This window comes from Peromyscus maniculatus, chromosome 16 (assembly GCF_049852395.1).
Source record: "Peromyscus maniculatus bairdii isolate BWxNUB_F1_BW_parent chromosome 16, HU_Pman_BW_mat_3.1, whole genome shotgun sequence".
Taxonomy (NCBI): domain Eukaryota; kingdom Metazoa; phylum Chordata; class Mammalia; order Rodentia; family Cricetidae; genus Peromyscus; species Peromyscus maniculatus.
Genome location: NC_134867.1, coordinates 49,086,797 through 49,113,580, shown reverse-complemented (window position 1 = coordinate 49,113,580; position 26,784 = coordinate 49,086,797). Strand labels below are relative to the sequence as shown.

Below are 26,784 nucleotides of genomic sequence, written 5' to 3'. Positions count from 1 at the left end.
TAAAGTAGATGAATATAATCATAGCTGTTGACCTCACATACCTGGGTGCTATTATACTTGATGTATAAGACCCTTAGGGTTAGAAGATATTGTGTCTCTCAAACAGTCTTCTAAAGACAATGTTAAGTCAACACTTTCTGTTTAGCACTAGGATTTATTTATTATATAAAATATTGAAATAGTTAAATATTTCTCTAGCAATTTTTCAGCTGATCTAATTTCAATAGTTTCTTAATACTGAGAAGATAAGAGTGCACATACAATGACTAGGAAGATTTACTATAACTTTCACAACATTTTAATTATGTACTTCTGCTAACTATATGTCCCCAACTCCTTTTTAACTGCACAGCCTTATAATGCAGTGTCCACCAACTCAGCTAGTCCTGAGGTCAGCACCACACAGTAAGACTATGGACAAAGAACCACACAGTAAGACTGTGGACAGGAGCACCAAGGAATAAGACTGTGGACACAGCACTACAGAGTAAGACTGTGGAGAGAACCACAGAATAAGACTGTGGACACAGCACCACACAGTAAGACTGTGGCTGTGGACACAGCATTTAGCTTTTCTGACTATCTCTTTCTTGAAGCTGTGTGATTTAACTCATTAATACTGTAGAACACAAGCATAAAGCTGTGTTAGAATCATCAGGCATGTGTGAAAAGGACTAAAGAAAAGAGCACATGACCAACAAACAGCACTCACTTCACTTAAAATGACTTCAACAATTACTTGAGGTTTTCCTGAGGAATGACTGAATACCCACGTTCTTAGGATTGGGGACATAAGGGCTCTGAAGTATAGTCTTCTCCATCTTATCAAATGCCACAGAACAAAATCTGTCCACTAGGCAACACACAGAGGTGCCCATTAAAAACAGAGCTGTGTTTCTATTTGTTTTGCCAGACTTACTTAAGTTGCTTTAATTTTGAATCTTTGTTCTTTAATCTCTTACGTTATTTCCCCTCCTCCTAGTTTCACACATTCAGGCAACTTGATAATTACTTGACACATGGAAATTAAAATGGTCTTGGAGACCAGATCAGAGCATGGGATCCAACTAGAAATCTACTTTTAGCATGGCATGAAACAGAATATACATCAAATGGAATCTTCAGGAAAGTTAATTTTGATTTTCTTAACAAATAGTGCTAGCTATTTGGATTGTATTTTATACACGAGGATATCTTGGAAGTTATATATATCCATTTCTACATAAACCAAACTATCAATTTTTTTGTTATTTGTAGAATCTTACTTCTAAATACTTATAAAATATATATGAAGAGTAAATAATAATAGTGAGCACACTTACTAAGAGACTTATGGAAACTGTTAATAGTCAAAGAAAAGTTGCTGATTCGAAAATTACTGATCTTTAAGATTTTACTAACAAAGTCAATCCTACAGCATGAAGAGGCAAGCACACTACATGTGTCCTATGTGCATGTAACTTTCTTTGTGCATGATGCTGTTGCATTATGTTCTGCTTTAATGTATTCAGAGGTTGCTCTTCTTACACAGAAGTAAAGAATCACTGTCAAAGTTATTCGCTGGGGTAGCAGCCAATGAGGAGCCAAGAGACCAAGCTGGGCTCTGGGTTCAGGGGCCAGTGTATTCCAGTTTGCTCTTTTTTCAATCTTGTCTTTGAGATAGACTTCTAGAGACTATATTATACTTAGGCAATGAGTTCCAAAGTGGTGGATATGATTTGTTATTCAGACAGAATATGCTATTTTCTTCAATAAATGTATGTCAAATTTTTATAAACTTTATTATAAAAAACCTTGTAAAAATGACACACAGAATTTAATTAAAAGCCATTTCTCCCAGATTACTGTGTAGCAGAATAGGGCCATAGCCAAATTATCTATTTATGAATTGCATAGTATGTTTATAATATATGTTTTATACCTGTATATTTATGTAAATACGTGGGTGTGCAGTGCCAACAGTGGAACTGGACCCCTGGAGTGCACATTTGGCTTTATCGTTTGGCTGTGGAGCAAACAGATGAGTCACACTCAGTCCCCTCATCTGTACAACACAGAAATAACGGTCCCTGAGATTACTAAGTGCTGGTGCAATGCTAGGATAGCATAATAGATAATTATACTAAAAAGTTGTTCTTGTGTCCTTTACCTCTGCTGTATTGTCAAGGCAATGATAAATAAGAAAAAATGGTTGATTTTCCATGCTTGTGGGAAGGGAAAACATGATCGAAATATACTGCATGGAAAAAAAATATTTCAAAGAAAGAAATAATGCTAAAGTATGAATGGTACCCTGTACCACCTCAAGCAACTCACACACTATCTCTGGCACCAGCAACAATTATTCTCCAACACGTGAAACTTAAGAACAATGCAATTCAGTCAGTGATCCAAGGTAGTTCTCTCATCAGAGTCCAGCTGTGAGTCTAATTCTTACTCACAAGGCCCCCACATAATCACCTAAAGACGTGGCTGGGAGTGCTATGCAGGATGCCAGCAACACTAAAGGAGTCCTAGTGGTTTTTATTTTTAAGATGAAAAATATATTTCAATTTCTATGTGTACGAGTGCTTTGCTTGCAAATATCTAGTGGCTTTGGAGGTGAGAAAGGGGTGTCAGATGTGGATGCTGGGAACTGAACTTATGTCCTCTACAAGAGCAATAAGTAATCTTAACTGCTGCTGAGCCACCTCTCAAGATCCAAGTCCTAGTATTTTTTTTTTTTTTTATTAAAAGTGTTCCACAGCAAACATTAATCTGGTAGCCAGATCATTTACATTTCATGTTTCTCAACAGCATATTTTAATCCTAATTATTATTATAAAATAGATACTAATGTAGAGAGGTACATATAGAGGTTATATATCTAATGCAGAACATTTCAACCACAAGACCTTCACAATGGAATACGGGGCAGACTCCATTTGAAAAAGGAAAGCCTTGAGATGTTTAGCTTTATTTCTATATACCAAAACTGTTATATCAAGAAAGGCACCCAACAAAAATCATTCAATATACAATAAAGATATTGCAGAGGAGGAAAATGTTCCTGGTTAAAAATAATTAGTAAGTTTCATATACTAGTATAACTTTGGAAAGATGGATAAAATCAACATATTTCCTAAGAAGTGGTCCTAGACAAGTTGGCATGACAAAAAGAAAAACACAATGTAGAATGCAGAAGAAACAAACACTATCCAAGACATGTCCTTCCAAACATGTGGTCTAGCCTAGCAAATTTGTTCATAAAGTCTTTCAAATAACTGAACACACATATTTCCAGTTACATATCTACTTGAAGCAGAGAAAAGGGGAAGGTCCACATTAATAAATTTACATTACCCTAAAACTAGAAAAAAGGGGAAGGTACACATGAATAAAACTACATTGTCATAGAACAAGAAGTCAGACAGAAGATGTGGTAACAAATTTAACCAGCTGCAAATTCTTTCAGGCCAGGTAATTTAACTGTAAAAGTTACTTAATGAAATTGCTGTGGAAAAGAACTTCTGTCTATAGTGGTGATGGAACCAGAATATAACAGGATACAATATGCTATAAAGGAAATTAGTTGCGAAGTTAGTACATGATTAAAGTGATTTAATCATTATTACCCACAGATTTACTATGAAACCACAACAAAGAATAAATAATTGATGAAAAGCCCTTTGCCCATAAATAAACCATCTTATTTAAGATTGACCAGAGGGCTAACAGTCATCCACCATTAATACATCTAAACAGGGTTCAATTTACAATTCTAAGAGAACAAGGGTTTTCTTGTAGAAATGTTTGAAAATGCAACCATTTATTAAAGGTTATGAAGCGGGGAAAAGTCAACTCTTTCAGATACAGAGAAACTCGTCTACTTTAACTAGATTAAAGGAGTATGTAGTAGGGATGGTGACATCACTCAGTTGGTACAAGTGCTTCCTTTGTAAGTAGGAGAACCTGAGTTTTATCCCCAGAAGCCACATCAAAATAGCTGGACATGGGGGTGTGCACTTACAGTCCCTGAGCTGAGAAGGCAGAGAGAGATCTCAGGGTCTCCTGGCCAGCCAGTCTGGTCAGTGACTTGGTTAGCTCCAGGCCAGGAAAAGACACTGTCTCAGCAAAGTAACACCAAACAAAGGAAACAAGGAAAAAGGAGATGGCACCTGAGGAATGACACACAGGTTGTCCTCTGTGTGCAAGTATGTGCACACACATGCACTTGTACACTCAGTGCGTGTCCCGTGGTGCACATACACATATACCTAACCCCCCCCCCCCCAAATAGAAAAACAACAGCAAAGGAATATGTGGTAAAGACATAGGGGAAGTAAAAAAAATATATATATATATTAACTGTATAATGAACATTTCATGGTTAAGTCAAAGGTGAACTAGGCCTTTTTCTATAATATTATTTAGTCAAGACTTTCAAAGTTATGGAGCACCCTCAAATTTTTATAACCCAAAAAAAATCTCTAATTTGATTATGTTTCCAAGTATGGTTATATATTTCTTCTTTCGCTTTAAACTTTGGGAATCTTAGACTGAGCCATTCCTTACAAAATATGCACAAAACAAGAGTAGTATAAATACTTTTATTTGTGCATGGGGGTAGTGGTTGGTGCGGAACTGCCAAATACCCTGACACTGTTATTGATTACAGACTGAAAAATGCCATCTTTTAGAAGATCATTTTCTTGATATGGGACCTTAAAAATATGAGAGAGATGGAGTAAAGGCAGAAAAAAAAATACAAGTAAAACTATAAAGGAAAAACTGACTCTCAGTTTAACATGAGAGTGTGAGCATGGTATTGAGAACATAAATTGAACCCTGCTTTATTTTAAAACAAAGCAAAAATAAAAGTTAACAGAATAATTCACACTGTAAGTCCAGAGAAAGCGCCACAACCGCAATTTAACTGATTTTAAGAATTATTTCCCAAATGCATTTAGAATAGACATAGCCCGAAGATTATCATTTAGCAAAGAAATAACAAATTAACATCACAAGATGCAATGCACTAGATCATTTTCTGGTGTTGGGTTAGCATTGCATAGAGCGACAATTAGAAACAAAATAAAAACTTCTATTTCCTACCTAGGTCACTGGCTACCTTCTTGGAAAACTTTCTGCTTTTGGTCTTCACTGAAAATAATATTTTAATATAAAATGTCAAAATCTATTCAGAGTAAACTAAAGAAATTAAGTATAAAGAAAACAAAATATTTTAAAATAAAGATACTATACCCTTTTCTATAAAATTATTCCCTTTTTGCTCATCGTCTGAATTGTGTGGTGACGAAGAACCTACACACGTGAAGACAATGGAGGGAACAGGGGACACTGTCAGTCACAAGCACAGAGACAGCACAGCAATCAGTCACAGCTACAGCCCTGGGGACCCCCAGTCTGAGGGTACCCCAGCACTGCCATCAGCGTGTTATATACAGTCTTTTATGGCAGACCCTACCATATAGACATTTATTTCTAATCATTTTTAATGCATAATATCTTGTTGTATTGTATATTATTTAAAAGTCAAAGAAGTCAGAAAGGAAATGTAACGTTTAGACAACTATGAAGTACATCTCAACATATGTCACAGATTAAATGATTCACCACATTCCCAACTAGAGATTATGTCACCATTTTAGTCGGCATGATACTTTATATACTTCTGATACAATATTCACCATTTAGCTAGGTGGTATTTTTAAATTTATACACAGGTGACCTTCCCTCACTGAAACAAATGTCTATTTTGCACCCCATTTGTGATCATTGGTATGTATTTCATGTAGATGTCACTAGTTTATATTATCTAAATGAATGAAGCTTTTCTGCTAGAAGAAAATATATAAAAAAGAACTGAGAGTAAATAAAATGTTTTCCTTTTTATGCTTAAAAAACTCCCAGTAGAAATAATAAACCTTAGTGAATTAGCTAGAAACTCAAAACCTCGAACTTGACTTTCTGAAAAGTCATCTTTCTTTACTATGGCCAGAGAGACATTCTCACCAAGAAAAGCCTGCCAACGTGGGCAGAATCCAATCACACCTACAGAGGTTTGCAAACACTACTCTCTGAATAATCCATATTACTTTGGTTTACAGCATCCATAGATTCTCCCAAATCTCATATAGAACTATCACAAAACCATCACTAATCTCAGGATAGTTCCAGAGCAGAAACGAGATAGCTGTTTTTCATACAAATACAACACATTTAAAGACTATAATGGCCATAGGAACTTCATATTTTAAAATATTGTCACTTCTGGTACCAAATGGCTGCATAAATTTATGGTAAATGTATATTAATAATAGCTTTATTTTATATATTTCATATCAGAGTCATAGCTGGCTAGTATTTCCATTATATTAATATTAGAAAAATGTCTGGTGTTTTCTAAACATAAACAGGCAATGTAGTTGAAAATGCTTACTACTTGTTGTTGTAATTGTTATGATCACATATAACAAGTTACAAAGTTTATTTGCATACATCTACCTGATTACCATAATTTAACAAACACATAAAATATCTACAACTTCTTACTTTCTTCAGGCCACATATAAACACCAAAAGCCACCATTTATATCATGCTATGTGTGAATCTTCAGTTTCAAATAGCCTAACAGATTCCTAAAATCATCGTAGCATTTTATATGTCTATATAAATATAAGCAGATGCATTACAAAAAGATCGCATCATTTCTAAAGTGGTGGGTGAAATGGTCGCAGTTCCCTGAAGTAATGGTCTCTGCAGTCAGCACTTCCACTTGCTCCTAAGGTACCTAACATGCTGCACTGACGTCAGCTTCAGACAGACCACTGGCTTATTTTAAAATAAATGGAAAGGGAAACGCTCTAACATGTTTTGACACATGTTCTGAAAAGAGCTTTTGTAATAATTAGCTGAACAGCCGGCTATTTTGGTTACAAGATTTAAAAGATTCTCAGTTTTCTCCATTGTATGCATAAGTTTTGGTCAATGCATCCATCAGTTTTGGCAGAAGGCAGATGGGCACTTACACTTTTAAAATACCTATCTTTTCTTAGTACTTATAAGGGACTCATTTCAACTTTCCATTCACTTTTATACATAGTTCCCTCTCCTACAAACGCTAACTATTAAAATATTAAGTATTGTTTTTAATAATTTATTATGTGCTACTTAACAATTTTACTTATTTATACCCTATCTGATTGTAAGTAATTCAGACAAGTATTTTTGTAGTTTTCATGCTATTGCAAACAATTAAAAAAAAAAAAGCTGGGTGTGGTCACTTTTAATCTCAGCACAGAGGAGGCAGGGCCCAACCTAGTTTGTACAGCGAGTTCCAGGTTAGCCAAGCCTGTTCTCAAAGTACCAAAAGCAAATAAATTAAGAAAAAGAAAACTGTGACTTTTTTGAGTCACCTCAAATTAATTTAATCCATTTTTATCATTGGCCTCTAATTTGCTAGTAAGAGAACTGAATGATAATAAATCTTTCCTTTACTTCTCAGTTAGGAAGTAAAAATGGATGAGGGCAATGCAATTACAAATATGTAAGATAATCAGGCCATGACGACATAGAATACTAGTAACGGTCATAACAGAAAAACACACCCAAGTTGCAAAAGGACAGTGACCAGAGGGGCCTGACAAGGGCATCCAGCTGCCACTTTGGGGGGGCTCAGCTCTGCACACTGACACCCACAGCGTGCTTTAGACTCGATCACTGCCTGTGAAGTATGGCCTTTTTAAAGAACACTTTTTCTTGATGAATAAGAACAGACTTGATTCCTCAGAATTCTATCATCTGAACATAAGCAAAGGCTAATCTGGATACACTGCAGGTTTTATATTTAAGATCAAGAATTCATGTCTTATTACCAGTCTTCTTGAGGTTACCTCTGCATTTCAAACTGATAGAAATGTTAGAAACAATAAAAACATGTAGCATCTCATCAATGTTAAAATCATACTGCGTTTGCATATGAACCAATAAGCAAAATAATTTTAAAATGTTGAACTGCCTTTGAGTTTCCTCTACTTTGAGGATCTCCAGGGTGGGATTTAGATTACACATTTATGTACCGTCTATATTTATATACTTATATTTACCTACTCTTTTGCATTTATCTAAAATTGTGTGTGACTATTAAGTGCTTCATCTCCCTGCCATTATAAAGTTTGGCCTAGTATGAAAAGAGATACTAATTTATTTGGGCTGAATGTAACTAAACATAGTAGCAGTTTAAGTGTGGTCTGTTCCATGTTCAAAACACCTCCTGTGCTCAGGTCCTTAATATACTGACAACTATATTGACTGGTCTGTGGGAAAGGTGGGAAGAGCAGAAATAAACTGAATGTACTTGGAAGGAATAATGAAGACACACAATTCTAACTCCAAATTTAAAAAGATGTCAGCCCTACAAGAGGGGAAGTAACTCCTTCCTGTCATCTATAGCTTTACTGATGGGTAGGGAGCAGTGTGGCTTCTGTGGCTCTACGTTTTAGGAGTTTAATGGGCAAATTGAAATAGGAGGTTTACAGGACAAAATTCCTGTGTGAATAGACGTGTGTGTGTGTGTGTGTGTGTGTGTGTGTGTGTGTGTGTGTGTACATGTGGAGGCCAAAGATCAACCCTAGGTGTCACCCCTCAGGTGCTGTCCCCCTTGTGTTCTGAGGCAGAGGCTCTTGTCCTGGAACTTGCCGCATAGGCACAGTTATGTGGCCAGCAAGCTTCGGGGATCCACTTGTCTTCCCTTCCTCAGTGCTGGGATTACAAACACACAGCACTGTGCTGGGCTCTTCCGTGTGGGCTCTGAGGGACAAACTCACATCTCAAAGGCAAGCACTTTACCCATGGACCAGCTCCCTTGACCACTCTTCAATTTTGCAAAATGAAATGATCAATTTGTACAAAAATCATAAAAAAATTGTAAAAAGAAAACACAAAAGCTTCTTTTATCAGCCTTGGCTAATCAAGTGGAAACAGAAACATCCCATCTTACAATTCTTTCCAATATAGTGGAATGGCTTGTGAAAGACAGAAACCCAGACATGGTGTTTCTTATGCCAAGAAAAATCATTCTAGGAGAAAAGCTAATGAAGATTCCTAGGTAGAAAATAACAAATTTAATTAAAATAATGAAGCTAAATTTACTAAAGACTAGCAAAACTACAATCTCATACAATAACAAACTCAAGATTTTATTTCTAAGGATACTCAAATGTACTAAAAATAATGTTGCTGTGAAATACTACTATACACATGGGCCGTATAAAGACCCTGCAAATAAAAAAGAGCTGCTTGGATAAGTCCATAAATACACAAGAAATGACCTCAATCAAAATGAAAAACAAATGTAAATAGGCCAAAATTTTCCTATGGGTCCATTTCTTCAGACTACAGGTATCAAAATCTTTAATAACGTTTGGGGCTGGAGGTGTTGTTTACTGGCAAAGGGCTTGCCTGGTATGTACAAGGTCCTGGGTTTGATCCCAGTCATGGAGCAAAAAAAGGGGAAAAAATCTGTCACAGCATTAGAATGGGTATTATTTAATAATTACCAAAAAGCTGAGTTTTCAACTAAAAAACTCAACTTTTCACATTGCAGGAGTATGCAGAAGCACAGATCTGAGATAACTAGAGCATTCAATAGTTAAGTAGGAAATACATTCAGCACAGTCAACTGTAAGAAAGCTAACTGAGCCATCATACAAGCCTGAACAGACACGAGTTGTGGACTTTTAATCAGCATGTGCCACATTTCTTGTCCCTTATTGAAACAGTTATGACTTTAAGAAAGACAGATGATATATTTCTCATATGTAATTATAAGTGTTTATAAAAAGATATACTGATATGCCATCTTAGCTTTTTTTTTTTTAAATCATAATTGTTAACGAAATAAAACCCAGATTACCGGAAGTTGGAGACTTGCATCGATCTTCCGTGACGACAGTCCCTTCAGTAATATCACACAGGCCCGCTGGAAGACAAATCAGGAGCAAATGAGACCAAGCCCATTTATACAAGCTTGCCTGCTTCTCACAGGGTCTATTTCACTACTAGCCACGAAAAGACAGATTCACGGATATGGCAATAATGAGGCTTGGGATGGGAACATTCTGGTAACAAAATATCTCCAAGTAATGTGGCTGTAGTCCACTGAACAAGAAAATTTAGAAACAGGATTTCTTAATGAAGTGATGTGCTATTCTTGAAGGAGATCAGACATGACCTAAGATCTATACAACACCAGAGATATGGAGATACATGGTACGCTCCATTTACTGCCCCAAGAGAGAAGAAACACTTGAGCTTGACAATTTTTATACCACAAGAGTCCTCAACTCAAATTTCTAAGTGGTTTTCCTTAAGTATGTCTTGAACACATCACTTAAATATTTTTAAATAATTATGAAAATATTTTGTATCTCTTAAATTTGTATTTTAAATCTTGCAATTATCTATCCTATATAGTATCCCTCTTAAAAACTATAATGTCACATTTTAAAACCTCTTAACAAAGACTTCTCCCAAGGTAGGTATGAATTACATAAATTATATAAGATCCATACTATAAGTTGGCCAAAATTATAATTAAGAAGTACTGCAAAGTATTTTATGAGGAGGTAAAGGGACAGGATTAACTACAATGAAGGATGTCTGAAAAAGGCACATGGAAATCTACTACACCACAAACCAATAGTGATAATAATAAAGGATGGAAATGGAGGTACCCTGCATAACTGGGTAATGCTGCTCCCAAAGCCAGACCACTACACAAAGATGCCAGCATCATGTGTGGGATACCTCCCTATGAGATGTTGGTCTGGAAGGCACCAGAGGCCCCGAAACAGTGCCGGTTGCTGCTGCTCCTCTATGATGTCTGCCAGAGCTGGAGGATGAGGCCTTTCTTTGCTGAACATATTACATGCTTTGGCTGCACAGAAACCAAGCTAGAACTGAGCTTCCTCTCTGCTGGCTAGCAGTTATAGCACGAGAAAGTGCTTTGAAGGCATCTGGGGAAAGTCACCAAGAATCTCACACAGCTGTAAACGCTATGGGCTACAGTACTGACCTGCCAGGCGTGATACGAACCACTGGCAAGACTGTTTTAGGGTGATCCTTATCAACCACTTTCTGATTAGATTGAGGCCTACCCCATGGGAGAAAATTCATGCGTCGCATTGTTAAAGTAATAAAAACCCCATGCCAGGGGAAGTGATGGGGCGTGTGTGTGTGTGTGTGTGTGTGTGTGTGTGTGTGTGTTTGTGTGTGTGTGTATGTGTGAATGTGTGTGAGAGCCTGTTTGTGCATGTCCGTATGTGAGTGTGTGTGTGTCTGTATGTGTGTCTGTGTGTGAGTGGTGTGCAATCTACTGTTGTTTTGCTAACCTGATACAGTGTCAAATGTCTTCTAGACAAAGTTATGTTTACACTCATAGATCAATGTTCTCTGCCTCTTCAGAGAAACTTCTTTTGCAGTGGGTGACAGTTAAGGGAGAGACTCATAATTAGTCATAACGTGGAGCATATGTGACTTGAGTGCTCAGCCCTGAACAGGACATCTGCACCAACTCCCCCGAGGCTTAGGGACACTGCAGAAGAGTGGGCAGAGGGACATAGAGCGGGAGGTTGGATGTGAGTGCTGGGAACGGCCGCTGTTGAACATGACATTGCTGCTGCAGCCATGAGCCCATGGCGGTGTAGTTTCTCATGCAGAGTCCACATGACTGGCCAACCAGCATTCCACCACAGGTGTGCAAGGGGAATCCTGAGCCTCTATTACTCTTTTCAGAGTTACAGGCAGTTAATGGTTGCTGAGGGAGACGGGACCATATCCCTCATTGGTTTAGCAACTGGTAAATGGAACTTGTTCAAGTATAACCCTCCCTACACTCATTTTCATGCAAGGACCATAACTAAATGTAGTAGGATAGAAACACAAGCAGGCATGCGCGCTTGTGCACACACACACACACACACACACACACACACGAGAGGCATTTATTGGGAAGTTTGGATTAGCTGAGAAACTGGACTGCACATTAAAGACTCAGAAGAAGCCAGGTGTCACACAATGTATGTCATGGGACCAGTCAGGATCTGCTTCCTATTATTTCATGAAATAACAATCTTACAATTGCTATGTATAGTACTTACTGGTATAAGTGCTTTTTTTTTTTTACACATTCTTTAAAATACTTCTATATTCATGTCTATATTCAGTGTATATGCAGGTGTGTGTGTGTGTGTGTGTGTGTGTGTGTGACAGTGCATGCCACAGTGCACATAACAAAGGTTACAGGATAACTTTTGGAGAGTGGTTCACTTGTTTCACGTTTAGGTTCAGGGAACTGAACCCAGGCCATTAGGTGTGGTAACAAGAATCTTACCCACTAAGGAAGGCATCTGCCAGCACTCCTTCTGCAATCCTGCCTGTGAACCCCATTACACTGAACACACACACACACACACACACACACACACACACACACACACACAAACACCTCTTCCTACAATTTCACTATCTATGATTTCAATTACTCACTGTTAACCTGGTCTGAAATATTAAATGGTAAATTCCAGAAATAATTCTTAATTTTTAAATTAGGCACCTCTCTGGGTAGTGTGCTGAAATTTCACTGCCCAGAGACATCATCACTCCATCCTCATATGTATCTACCTACCCACTAGTCACAGAGGACCAGTTCTGCTTATTGACTACAGTGTTGTAGTGCTTGTGATCAAGCACCTCACAAAGTCCAGATGCTGATGTGCCTACAAGACCCGTAACCTGCTCTGAGTGCCATGCCTGCGGGAGGCACACAGGGAGGAGGAGTGCACAGCAGTAAGACATTTTCAAGGACAGAGACCGTACACACTTAACGTTAATACAGAAATACTAACTGTTCACTTTAGTATTGGTTACTGGTGATAACCTTACTGTGCCTGACTCTAACTGAACATTACCACAGGAGTGTATATGGACAAGAAAACACAATACACAGAGGGTCTGAAATGGGTTTGGGTATCCCCTAAGGTCTAGAATCCCTGTGACAGTTTTACAATGTTCCTTATGAGGCCTCAATCCATATTTCAAGTAATAATTCAACTGTAATGTAATAACAGAGTTAATATTTTCAACTTCAAATGATAATGCTTTATCTTATAAAACAAATTTGTAAGTGACCCTAGAGTCCTAATCAAAATAGACTCTATCTGTTGGAGGTAAATAAAATTCTCCATTCAAACTGACCTATTAAAAAAGGTTGAAGAGCCGGGCAGCAGTGGCGCATGACTTTAATCCCAGCACTCGGGAGGCAGAGCCAGGCGGATCTCTGTGAGTTCGAGGCCAGCCTGGTCTACAGAGCGAGATCCAGGACAGGCACCAAAAGTGCACAGAGAAACCCTGTCTCAAAAAACAAAAGCAAAAAGAACCCAAACAAAATAAAAGAATGAAGAACAGTGTCATGGTACTTGTGCTACAGATCAAGTACATACTGCAGAGAGAGAGAGAGAGAGAGAGAGAGAGAGAGAGAGAGAGAGAGAGAGAGAGGAGGGGGGAGGGAGGGAGAGAGGGAGGGAGGGAGAGAGGGAGGGAGGAAAGGGGGAGAGAGAGAGAGCTAGGTGCTATAGCACATATCTGTCATCCTGGTGCTGGGAGGGAGGGGTAAATGTACCCCTTGAACTCACTAGCCTGCTTTGAATGTTAAGACAGGGTTTCAGCAGGCCAGCCTTGAGCTCAAAGAGATCGTTTTGTCCCCATTTCCCACATCCTAGAGTTGTATGCATACACCCCAACACTTGGCTAAGAATATTCTTTTTATATTAATACAATTAGAGAATTTTAATACCAATTATTATACAGTTAATTTTACATGAAAAATAGGTAAGTCATTTTTGTAACCAGATGCACAAATATAAGATTCCTGGAAACATTTATAAAACAATTAACCCTTCTTTCCTTCCTTTCATGAAGCAGTCTTTCTACCACAGATGTACACCCCCAATCCCACACTATTATTTATTTTTATTTAAGAAACCTTAAATAATGATAAAGTGAGGCAAAATTATAATGTGAAATACTTTAACCTAATAAAAACTTCAAATAGTACTCATATGCTAAACATCTATGTCTTCAATATGAAATGAAGCAAATAATATTAATGATATTATAGGACTAGCTATGTAATAAAGTAGGATGCAGTAAAATTTAAAAAAAAATTAATTGTATAATAAAACTTGTCTCATCCTTAGATAAGTTTGGATAGTCAATTACTAGCAATTTAACGTAAATCTTCTAAAGTATAAAGGGGAATATTTTGATTTCAAGACAAGTAAGATTTGTACAAGTTTGTAAAGTCTAAATTTTTTTCTGTCATGAAAATGTTTTCACATTCTTTCATACATATTTCTTTCTTTGCTTCTTAGAGAAGTTGGGTTGGGACATATTGTTTAAATCGCTGTTATGAGATAAATCTAAATGATGAGTTTAGTCTTTTAGACAGAAAGTATTTTAGTTAGAAAGTAAAATGAAAACGGAAACAATGATCTTACAGACAACAAAACGGTCAAGACATAAAGGACTTACTTAGAAAGGAAGAGCGGAGTGTTTTCACTGATTCACAATACAAGCTAGAAAGGCCGGACATGCAAGAAGTCACACCCCGCAAACCTCAGGGAAGCAATGGGGGGAGGGGGGAAGAAAGGAGACAGGTGCTAGAATGCCGTGGCTGAAACAGAGCTGCTGCTGAAGATAACACATGACAATATGATCGCACTCACAGACAAACAACGCAAAACAAACTCTGAAAAGAAAATGCCAACCATTAAGCAAAATGATAGAAAGGCCTAATAATATCTTTATTTTCTGCTGAGTTTTCTCATCTGTTACAATCTTGGTAGCTATCATTAGCCAATAATGTACTGAGAGCAACTTGAATCTGAGAGAATTTTAAAATGTTATGTGTGTGTGTATGGGGGATTTGTATGCATGCATGTATGTGTGTAGGTAAGAGTACATATTTGTGGTGCTAGAGAACATGGCTCTGCCCACCCTGAATCAAAGAGAACTTTAATTCCGTGGGACTGAGGAGAATGCTTACACCAGTTCCCTAAACAGTGCTCCAATGCTCACCAGGATTCTGCAGATGACTGAAACAAGCTCTAAATAGGGTTCCCCTCAATCTTTGGTTTAGCTGGGAGCGCCCACAGGAAAACCAAGCCCACTGCACTTATTGCTCGAGGTCTCATCAATATACCCCATATATCATGCATATAAAGTTATTTGCTGTATATCATGAAGCAAAATACAGGCAAGAGGTATAGGACACCTAGCCAGAAATATGTGTGTTCTATGTTCTAAGAGATAGCAACATGGAAACAGTTACTACTAATATTAGATACTTAGCAAACATCAAAGCATGCAACAATTTTTTTTTTTTTAATGAACCTGAGCTTGTGCTGAATCAAGGCTTCCTGTGCATGGTTATTATTAGGGATGAAAAACCACCTCTGTGCCTACTTTCACACAGGAATGATTACTTTCATCAAATGGTTCAAACTCAATTATTGGCTTAGAGGGACCAAACAGTACAACTCTGAAATCTATTTCTATTCTATAATAACCTGGACATATATTCCCGGTGTTATGCCTTGGCTGAAGTGTGACACTGGTTCTCGTGTGACATTAAATACAGTCCTAGATTATTAAGAACAAAAGAAAATGTAAAGGCAACACAAAACCAAAACAAGACTCATATTTCTAGCTAGTCTTTGGTTGTTTACATTTACAGTTTAAATCAGACAAGTTGTTTGCTTAAGTGAAGCATGTACAGGCACATGGGACACATGCATGTGAACATTTGTAGCCTTTAAAGCTCAGGAAGTTTTTCTTCTTTTTACCTCCTGAAGGTTGTCGCGATTTCCGGGGTGACCGGGGTTCTCTCCGGTAAGGATCGTTCGAGCCGTACAGTTCAATGGTGCCGAGGTTGAGCAGCACTGCCTTCTGGAGGTAGTCAACCATTGCGATGCCGTTACAGTTGCCAAAAACCACTCTGGCCAGGGAAGCAGAAGTATCTCAGTGCCAACAAGTTATTAAAAGAAATGTAAAATATAAAGCTGAAGAAAATAGGATGGTGGGCCTTTCAGAAAACTCTTTTCCTATTTATTTTATTTACTATTAGTGTATGAAGTGTGTGTGTGTGTGTGTGTGTGTGTGTGTGTGTGTGTGTGTGTGTGTGTGCATGCGCATGTGCATGCTTACATGTGGCGTTAGAAGATCTGGGGATTCACTTAAGTTGCCCGAAACTAAAGATAAGTGTAGTCAGGGGTATACAGAGTATATAGCCCTTCCCAAGGACCTATTCATGTCTCTGTAGATGTTACCTATATCATTAAATCAAGCATTAGCACTATTTATAAGAATGTTTAATACAGAAGCTGAAGCTTGATCAGAAATACTCCCCCTCTCCCACACACATACAAATACTAAGCGATGTTACATCTATTTTTCTGATCCTAGGAAAATGGAAATATAGGCTGGAGCAAGTTCTGGTAATTCCTCTGTCAAGAATAAAAAGGAAGTATAAGTCTTGGGAGTCTTGGGAGACTCCCTTTGAGGTGTTCAAAATCCTTTTTTCATTACAGTTTAGGAACCACAACCTGACCTCTTGTGCATAAAGGATTCTTACTTTAAGAACTCTTAAGGCAATTGGCAGCTGATATTGAGTCAGCAGGAACAAAAGGACAGGTGACTCTCTATAGTTGCTACTGAAAACAAGACATGGCTGTGCATAATACTTCTGTAATAGAAAGTACAGGGACTGTGTATAAACACTTCTGTAACAGACAGTACATAAGCAGTTTCTTACTGTGATGCTGAGGTTCTAAAAATAAACAAACTATAACAAATGCTTTATATATATACAGGCATATACAGCTCTGTATAGAAGAATACTTTGTGAAAACTACTGCTATACTCTTAGAAATTTTTACAAGTTGACTTTGGAAGCAGAAAAAAAAATGACACAGTTACAGTTCAGAAATACAGAATCTGTTTATAAAATCTTATGTTAGAGTTTCTTAAGAGAAATATGAGAATATTTTTTTTCTGGAGGAACACACAGAGAGTATATACTGACTTTATCTCCAATGAGCATTGGCCACTATTTTCTATCATTAATCACAGTACATACCTCCAAGAATTATTCAAAACAAAACCATGTCCCAAATAAAGCAAAAAATATTGAAATTATAGTTACACAGCAACATTTTGGATGATGCTACAATAAAGCCCAAGTTATTTATACTTTTATATTTAAATGCAAAATTATATAAGATATTCTACAAAGACACTGAGAAAAAAGACAACACACAAAACCACACAGGAAGAACCCTCATACTTACAGTCCATAGGAAGAGTTGAGTGCCAGGCTGGTGATCTGTTGTGGAGGTTCTCCACCCACCCACACCAACTGAATAACTAGCTCTGTCTGATAACCTGGAGACTGTTTAAGTGGTGAGCTTCTGACTCTGAAAAAAGAAAAGGGAAGACACGTTAGCTTTTTAACACATTTCCAATTAGCTGATTGCCCTTCGCACATGAAATTGTACATAGTTACATGAGAATAATTTCACACAGGAAACCACACTAGATTCCCTAAAAGGTAAAAGTTGGAATGTTGTGCTGTACAAGTATTTAGCCTAGCTGTAGAGATGAGCACATGCCAGAGTGCCGATGGTAGGGAAATACCGACAAATTGTGGACATAAAGTGGAGACGGGTACGGAGGAGGGAGAAAGGAAAACAAGTGAGGAAGAAAAGAGGAAAGGAAGAACAAGAACAGGGAAGGGGGCTAAAGAATGAGCAAAAGCAGCAACAGGAAGCCAGAAAGAAAAAAAATAAATGAATGAAAAAATAAAGCTTAAAACCACACACACACACACAAAAAAAAAAAAACACTACAGAAGTCAAAAATAAGTACTAACAACTGGTTTTTGGTTGGTAACTTTTTACCACATAAAACAAAACAAAACAAAGCACTTCTCTATATTTTAAGGTTCATTTGTGGATACATGCTGGACCCAGTAGACTAGGTGGACCAATTAGGAAGTTGTTTTGATTGTTCTGACATGAAATAATATTTTAAAAATAGATTTAGAATATATTATGAGGTAAGACTTGATATAGGTTATAAGTTTTGGGATGGTATAAATCAAAATCATCTAACACTTATTTACTAATTTAACTGTGTGTGCATGATGCACACACATACATGCAAAGAGGGCAATTTGCAGGAGTCAGTCCTTCCCCTCCATCAGACAGGTGCTAGGCACTGAACCCAGGTCATCACTCAGGAAGGTAAGCACCTTTACCTGTTGGGCCATCTCACCAGCTGAGGAAGGCAGAAATCTTGGACTGATTTTAATATTCTGTAACAAAGGAGGTATTCAAGGTTCACTGGATAGGTGAATAAACCAGAGGTTGAATCGAGTCACACGAAGAGAGGAGATATCACAGCAACTCTAGGGCCAAAGTCACTAAATGAACCCATTAGGCACATCAGTAACGAGGGGCTAGTTTCAGAGGAGTATCTGGTACATTTGAGGGGATGGCAGGGATCTATATATTTAGAACTACTTGACTGACAGGTAGTAAATATGCAAACCTAACAAATAATGAATATGTTTGTGCTAAACTTGTATTGGTTAAGTCTATGATATTGGAAAAGTGGGGGAGTAAGGAGTTTATAGAAATATGAGACTTTCTGAGGAATATTTGGATGTAACACTTGCCTTGTCTGTATCAGCAAACTTCATGTGCAATAAATATATTTAAACAATAAGAGCAGTTTTTTTTATTTTTTGTTTTTTCAAAACAGAGTTTCTCTGTGTAGCTTTGGTCCCTGTCCTGGATCTCACTCTGTAGATCAGGCTAGCCTCGAACTCACAGAGATCTGCCTGGCTCTGCCTCCCGAGTGCTGGGATTAAAAGCATGTGCCACCACTGCCCGGCAATTAGAGCAATTTACTTGCATGGGTAGCTACATTTTAAGCTGAGGGTGACTTAGATTGCACAAACTCTTGCAAAGTCCAGTCTTCCAACAATTCTTTGGCTTCTGCCTTGGAATGACAGAGTATAAAGGACAGAAAGAAGACTACTCACTGTTGAACAGCCTGAAACCACACTAGGAGACACGAACACCTTGGAATAATTTTGTTGGTACTTGTGTAGCGACAAGGACTATGACACTTGTTAGCAATGTGCTGACTAAGAAAGGGGTGAGAGTTGGTTGTCAAGACTACTGGGAGAATGAGTCACTGCACACACGTGTAATAGGAACTGAACTGGAGTCACCTCTGCTTACACAACATTTGTAGGCCCTCAGAGCTGTACTCTACTGAGAGAGAGTTTTTGATACTTTTGAGGAAACTGACCAACAACCCCTTCTACTTGCTGGTGTTGAGGAACTAAAATGACAATTGAGGCGTCTTGCCCAAAGGCAGCCTTGACACAAGACAGGCTGAGAGTCCAAATGCAGCTGGCTATTCTTTTCTGAATTAGGCAAGAGGGCAAGCCTCGAGGAAGCACTCCTTGTGCCTGGCATACAGAATGTGCATACTGGATGAGGTTCCAAAGAACAGGAGCAGGTCTTACAGTAGTCATTTTATAAGCATATGAAGGCTACATGTAAGACTTGTGATGATACACAGAACTCCTTGCATGGGACTGAGAGGTGAATCAGCAGTTAGGAGCACTTGATGCTCTTGCAAAGGACCACTGTTCAGTCCACAGGACCTATGCCAGGCAGCTGGCATTGTCTATAATTCCAGCTCCAGGTGATCAAACATCATTTTTTAGACTTCACAGGCATCCATACTCATGTGTACACAGAAACACACAAACACCAACCCACACAATAAATCAAACACAAAATAAATCTTTTCAAAACTTCACTTTGCTGAGAAGTGAAAAAAGTAATTAAGAAAATAACAAACCAGCCGGGCGGTGGTGGCACACGCCTTTAATCCCAACACTTGGGAGGCAGAGCCAGGTGGATCTCTGTGAGTTCGAGGCCAGCCCTGGGCTATCAAATGAGTTCCAGGAGAGGCGCAAAGCTACACAGAGAAACCCTGTCTCAAAAAATCCAAAAAAAAAAAAAAGAAAAAGAAAATAACAAACCAAAAACTCTTCTAAATACTAATCTGATACAAAATCTCTAATTCATATATATATATTTTTTTAAAAGTCCTAGAAACCTGGGCTAGCTGGGGGGGATATTTAGGTAGTAGAATTCTTGCCTTTGTGGAAAATTCAGGTCCACCCCAAGAATAAAAATCAAATGACTAATCAGAAGCCTGGTTAAGAAATAACAGAATGGGACGAATCACCAAGCTGGCTCAGCAAGTTACGGCGCTTGTGGAAAACTCAGACACCTGACCCTGATGCCCGTGACCCACATGTGGAAGGCGAGGATGACTCCCACGATCATTGTGACCGCTGTGCTTGCTGTAGCACGTTCATGTGCCCACGTGTGCATGGTTGTGTGCATGTCCACACCCTCCCCCCACACAAATAAGTAAATGTAATAAAAGAAGAAATGACAGAAGTTAGGTTTTAAAAATAGAAAGTGGGAAGGACTGATAAATTTTTGTCTACAACTGTTAAAGTTATACTTTTAATATTTTAAATATACTCAACTTCCCTACTTGTTAAAGATAAGCTGTAAAACCTTTATTAAAAGTTCCACAATTTGTACAAATACATTTAAAAATGTTAAAATGATATTTGGAAGTGTCACAATTTTAAAACAATTGTTTGGACAAGTTTTTTTGCAAAAGGACACTTACAATAGCTAAGTAAAAAAAATGGATTGGTAAAAGGGACAAATAAAACAGCTTTAAAAATATTTCTCTAAAAAATACTCAATGATGTACCAGAACACTTTGTGCGAAGCAGATGAACTCCTGAGTGAATGTATATTGCTGACATGAGCTGTGCCGTGTTAAGGACCCCGATGCCTCAGACCCATGAGAAGGGCAAGACCTTTCCCTGGTCAGGTGTGGATGCTTAGTACAAGCACTTGAGAAAAACATAGCTTCCTCCTCCTGGAGGACTGCAGCCTGAGACAGCGCCCCACAGAGTCCCCTATGGATATTAGCAGAACCGCATTCTCATGGAGCTGTATGTAAAGCAGAGTGTTCCAGCTGTGGGTGGAATTCGGATCCCAACTTTTCTGTATGTGAGTCTATTGTTTCTTCATTCTTTGTTACCCCCGGCAGCTCATTCCCAAAGCTGTGCAGGTCACAGCAGCCTTGTGCATGAGAAACAAGATCTCGTGATTAATTGTATTTCAACCAATTCTTGTTTTATTTGATCCTTTTAGAAATTTGTCTTTGGGACTGCAGACCAAAACAATATAAAGTTAATCAATACTTGCATTTACCTGAAGATTACTAAAAGGGGCTAAGTAGGGTTTAACTAAAACTCCTTGTAACTCAAATAAATGTCAGGAATAAATACATACAGTTTAGTCAAATGTCCCTAAGATGTGTACTACTTCATTGCTGATAGAATATTCTACTAAAAGATTAGTTTTCTTTCTTTAAAATAGGCCTGAATATGGATTATGACACTCACTGAAACTTAGTTTGTTAATACAGTACTAAAATACTTAAAAAGTATACAAATGTTAATTGTAAAATATGGCTAAGTGAATGAGGCAGGAGGATCATGAGTTCAAGGTCAGCCTGGTCTACAGTGTTAGACATTGTCTCTAAAGAAATGAAACTGCAAAGAAAGGAACTGGCTATTATGCATCTTTATTTTTATATTTTCTCCATACATGCTTGGGTATCCTACTGACAGCCAGAAACCAGTGATCTAAATGACCTGAATTTTATCAGTAGAGTCATTACTTTATGATATACTTTAACATGGTTAATCTATACTTTTTTTTAAAAAAAATCAGGTTTTAAAACTCTATTGCAGTTTAAACTTATGTTTTGATATGCAAATATATCTTACACTAAGATTAGTAGGAATTTCTATTCACTTGGTGAAGAAATAAAAACAAAAACACCAGACATACAAAACTTAGATATAACCCCCACACTAACACACAACCCCTGATGTTCCCACACCTACACCCTGGCTCAATTAAGTCAGCAGAAAAAATTTTCACATAGCCTGATGTTGCTCAGGTAGAAATCTTGATGCTCTCAACACCTACTTTCTACTTCTACCCTGGGCAAGGTGGAGTACCTTATAGATCAAGTAAGAAGGGGAAAATGAGGCATGCTTACTTCCCCTCCCACTGTCTGCACTGGATCAAGTGAGCCCAGGGCCTCTTGTCCTGGTCCTGCTGTATGATCAGGTCAGCCTTCTGAGACAGCTTAGCATCAGCAGACCCACCAGGCTCTCGTGCTAGCTGAAATGACTGGCTTCATCAGACATTAGGGTATTGTCATAAATCATTACTTGGAAAATATTTTATTTATTAATGTGCTGAAGAATATTGATGGGAAAAGAACAGTAAAATTATTGAATGGCCTCATAGACACCAAGGTTCTGTGAGGTCAGATTTTGTTCTGGGTGGTCCGATTCTGGATGAATGTCTTAGGCATGTTTCCAAAGTGAAAAAGCTTGAACTTCCCCAGTCATATGATAAAGTGATAGGGCAGTTTACTTCTTAATGCCAAATGTTGTTTACAAAAGGAGCTGTAGGATAAAATGTTTACAGTCTCAAAGTAAGATGAATTAACAGTTCTACTTTATGTGAGGCCAATGTCTTAGTGGTCACTCCAGAAAACAAAGTCTTCCAAGTAACTCAGAACATTAGTCAGACTCCATGTGTTAGCTGCTGTTCTTGTCACTCTGACAAGAGAAGACAAAGGCAATTACAGGAGGGAAGGATTTGTTTGGGGTCTTGAGGGAGTGGATACAGTCCATCAGGATAAGAAAGACACCAAGCAGCAGGTCACCCTGCATTTGGACTCGGAGCAGAGATAGGAAGATAAGTGGTGGTACTCAGCTGGCTGTTTCTTTTTCTTTTTCCCATTTCCATGGGATGAAGACACTTAAGTAAGGTAAGCCTTTCTGGAAACGCCCACACTCTTAGAGGTCAGTCTCAGTGACTTTTAATGCAGTCATGCTCCAATAAAAGATTAATTGTGACAAATCTATTTGTTATTGTGACATCTGGATATAATCACTTTAAATATAACAGCAGTTTTCAACCTGTGGGTTGCAACTCCATTGGGGGTTGAACGACCCTTTCAGAGGGGCCACATATCAGATGTTTATTTACATTATGATTCATAACAGTAGCAAAATTAGTTATGAAGTAGCAATAAAATAATTGTATGGTTGGGGGTCACCACAACATAAGGAGCTGTATTAAAGGGTCACAGCATTAGGAAGGTTGAAAACATTCACTCTGGTCCTCAAAGACCCATGACTATCTGACAACACAAAGTGAATTTAGTTTATCTGTAATTGATGCACCTCATTGCCACAAATTTTAATAGTTCTAACAATGTTCTAAAGCTCAAAGTCTAAAGTCTCTTCTGATACTTGAGACTTATAGGCTGGTGAATCCCTGTAAACAAAGGAAATAAAAAGAGGCATACTTCCAAAGTACAACGACACTGTAAACATTCCCATTCCAAAAGCAAGGAATAGGAAGCAACAAGAAATATCAAAGCAATACGAAATCCTTGAAGAACTGTCAAACCCTGAAGATTCATGTCTGGCATCTAGGGCTTGTGCTAGCATCATCTGGACCCCGGCATGCCCAGGAACCCACCCCTTCAGTTCTGCCAACTGTGAAACATGTAGCTTCTTCCTTGGTCCAGTTCTACTCTAGACCTGTATCCTATCCTGGTGTATTATCACATAGCCCTGGCATCTCTAATACATTGGTATCTCTACTGCAGCTTAAGATTCACCTTGGACAGCTTGTCATTCACATAACTGCCTGGCTTTAAGTGGTTTCATGGAGCCTTGGTGCAATCTTCCATGATCCTTTAACTTTTGGATTTTGCATGCCTGCAACATCAACACCAAATGAATGATGTTGCTATTTGGGGATATAGTCTTCCCCTTTTTTTTTTTATCAGAATGCCTTCTGCATATAAAACCTAGGGAAATACTTCCCTCGGTGGTTTTTGAACAGAAAGCCCCTTCAGTGGCATTTTCAGCTCAGGGTCCTCCTTTCAAATGAATTTTCACTTATATAAGTTGGAGTCTTTCGTGGGAATGGAAGTCTTACTTACAGGGAACCTTCCTGATTATGCCAGCAGAGAAGACTAGATTCTCTTTAGCTGAAGTAATTCTTCAACAATTCCAGCTACTTTCTCTTACTCCTTTCCTACCAAACTGCATATTATCCTTATCTTTTTGCTCCAATTTAGAATAGAGTAAGAACAGTGGTCATTCCACAATCATGACATCATTTATTAGTCTGTTTTAATTATTTATGTCAAACAATGTAGGCTTCTATTTTAAATTCAGCCTCCCTTAAATTTTCAGCACACAGAATGGAGACAGATTCTGTGCCGGACTATAACATGAATGGTCTCTGGCCCAGCTCCTGGTATAGTCTTAACTTTCCTTGATTATGAAGTCTTTCCTGGCTGAATTTCTGTCTGAGTGCTTGTATTCCAAACGCTTATAAGAACAGCCCCTTAGCTCTGCTTAGAGTTTTCTAGGGCCTCTGTGGCCGATGGCTCCAAATCCTTCACCTTCCTCTAACACACTGGTTCAAAGGGCCCAACAGCCACACAGCCAGCCTTCTTACATACAGCAGGACTCCACTTCCTGGCGGCGACTCTCTGCTCTTTTCCTTACTGTTGTGACAAAGGCTGCTGGGAGAATGAAGGTTTGCTTAGGTTCACTGCTCTAGGGGTCATATTCCACTGTGGCAGGGTGACATGGCTGTGGGAGCTACAGAGCTGGTCACACTGGGCTGAAAGGAAGTAAAGGCAGGTGAGTAGTGGTGCTCGGGGTTCCTGCTCCTCCCCTTTCTGTTGACCCAGCAACCTGAATCCATGCTGAGTCTTCCCCCACAGTTCAACCTCTCTAGAAATGCCCCCACAGACATGCTCAGAGGCCTATCTCCTGGGTGATTCCAAATCCAGTCAACTTAAGAATGAAGAACAGCCATCTCACTATACAGCAATTACAGATCTGCTCAAAAGTCTAAAAGACATATACAGAGTTAAATTTTGCCATTCACCAAGCAACCATACTGTATGATTTCAGGTTAATCAAATTTAGGACAAGAGTAGTTTTCAAAAGAGGTTAACAGTTGATCCAAGACTCACAGCAGTTATGGCTGCCTGCACAAGACAGACCGAAGATCAAGGTAGTCAACACTCCAGCACGTGTTCCTAGCTGATAGCTAGGAAGGAGAGTCAGTTTTCTTTAAAGGTGTTTCCCCCTGTAAGTTGACCATGGTCCAGTGTGCCCATCCACTGGATGAGCATAGGGGCAGCAGACATTGGACTCGATGGGTCATTTAAAAAAAGAAGAAGAAAAGAAGAGGACATAAAGTTGCAGGGGGATCTGGAAGGTTAAGAGGAGGAGTAGGAAATGAATTGCACATTGAATGCATGTATGAGATTCTCGAAGACTGAAAATACATATTTAAAAAATAATCATAGAATAATATAACATTTAATGGAAAAGCATAAGGGTTTTAGTTGCTATTTTCTTTTTCTTAAAAATACTTTTTGTAGTTATTATCACTGATTGGCAACTATTATGTAGCAATTATTAGTTACCCGCTGGACAGGTCTAGAAATCATATTTTGTTCTGTTGTTATATTCTTCAAGAAAAGAAGCTGGGCTCCCTGAATTCCATGTGAAGATAAGAAGAGGGCATAAACTACATTATCTTGACAGAAATCCAGGTTGGTCACATGAGGTAGAGGGGGCAGTGTGAGAAACCCCTTGAAAGGAAGCTCCTCCAAAAATGGAGAGAACACCACAGTATACCCTAGAAGTCTAAAATGGTATTCAAAAGTGAAAAAGAGCATCATTATCAAATCACAGTTACATTAATTCTTCTAGGATTAAGAAATAATGTATTTAAGTTACTATATAAGTCCAGGATAGGGAAGTATATCCACATACAAATGTTAACAGCTAATGCCAATAACAAAGAATATTAAATAGTAACAAGTTGGCTTGTGAGACTTCCTAGACATTAAAAATCCCTTGAAATCTGAATTGAAAAGAAATTGCTATACTAAGCGACATTCTACTAAATACTTGCAGATTAGAAGTCAATACATCTCACCATAGATACAAATGTCAGACAATAACGATGGCTATCCATAGCCTCAAGCCTGTGGACAGTACTGAAAACTCAGTTCCAGAAACAGTGTATCTTAAATGGATTTGGACTTCCAGGCTCTGGCTGGAGGTTTTAATTGTTTTTGGTAATTAACTTACTTATTCTCCTTGTCCTTCCTGTCAGTACAAACAGTGGAAAAACACTTACCTAAGCAAAATCAGAGGACAAAGACTCGCTCATTGGACCTGCTTTTCATTTTTATCTGGGGAGCCAAGGCAAGAAGTCTTGTAACTCTGGTTTGAGAGCACTGCATTTCTTGTTATAAATATTTCCTAGCCTCTTGGTATGGGAAAGCCATACATTGACAGTGATTATTCCTCAGGAGGAAACTGATCTCATGTTTCAGACTGTTGAATATTAAGCTTATGAACATTTAGAGGCATAAGTAGTGCTAAAGTCCAAGTTAAAGTATTCTAATTTTGT

General features: G+C 38.3%; 1 protein-coding gene across 4 annotated transcripts in view; it reads right to left on the bottom strand.

The window, feature by feature from the left end:
* The window catches only part of Stxbp5 (syntaxin binding protein 5), a 133,743-nt gene that overhangs the window by 18,938 nt on the left and 88,021 nt on the right, over positions 1-26,784 (bottom strand). For 2 of the 4 annotated variants that reach the window (XM_006984440.4, XM_076552783.1), the window contains exons 17-19: positions 17,410-17,535; positions 15,907-16,058; positions 9,918-9,983 (exon numbers count right to left, since the gene is read on the bottom strand). In XM_006984440.4, coding sequence (XP_006984502.1) covers positions 9,918-9,983; positions 15,907-16,058; positions 17,410-17,535 — 344 coding nt within the window. Of the gene's footprint in view, positions 1-5,094; positions 5,143-5,244; positions 5,305-9,917; positions 9,984-15,906; positions 16,059-17,409; positions 17,536-26,784 lie in introns of all 4 variants that reach the window. The other 2 variants (XM_006984439.4, XM_016002943.3) reach the window with 2 other exon arrangements.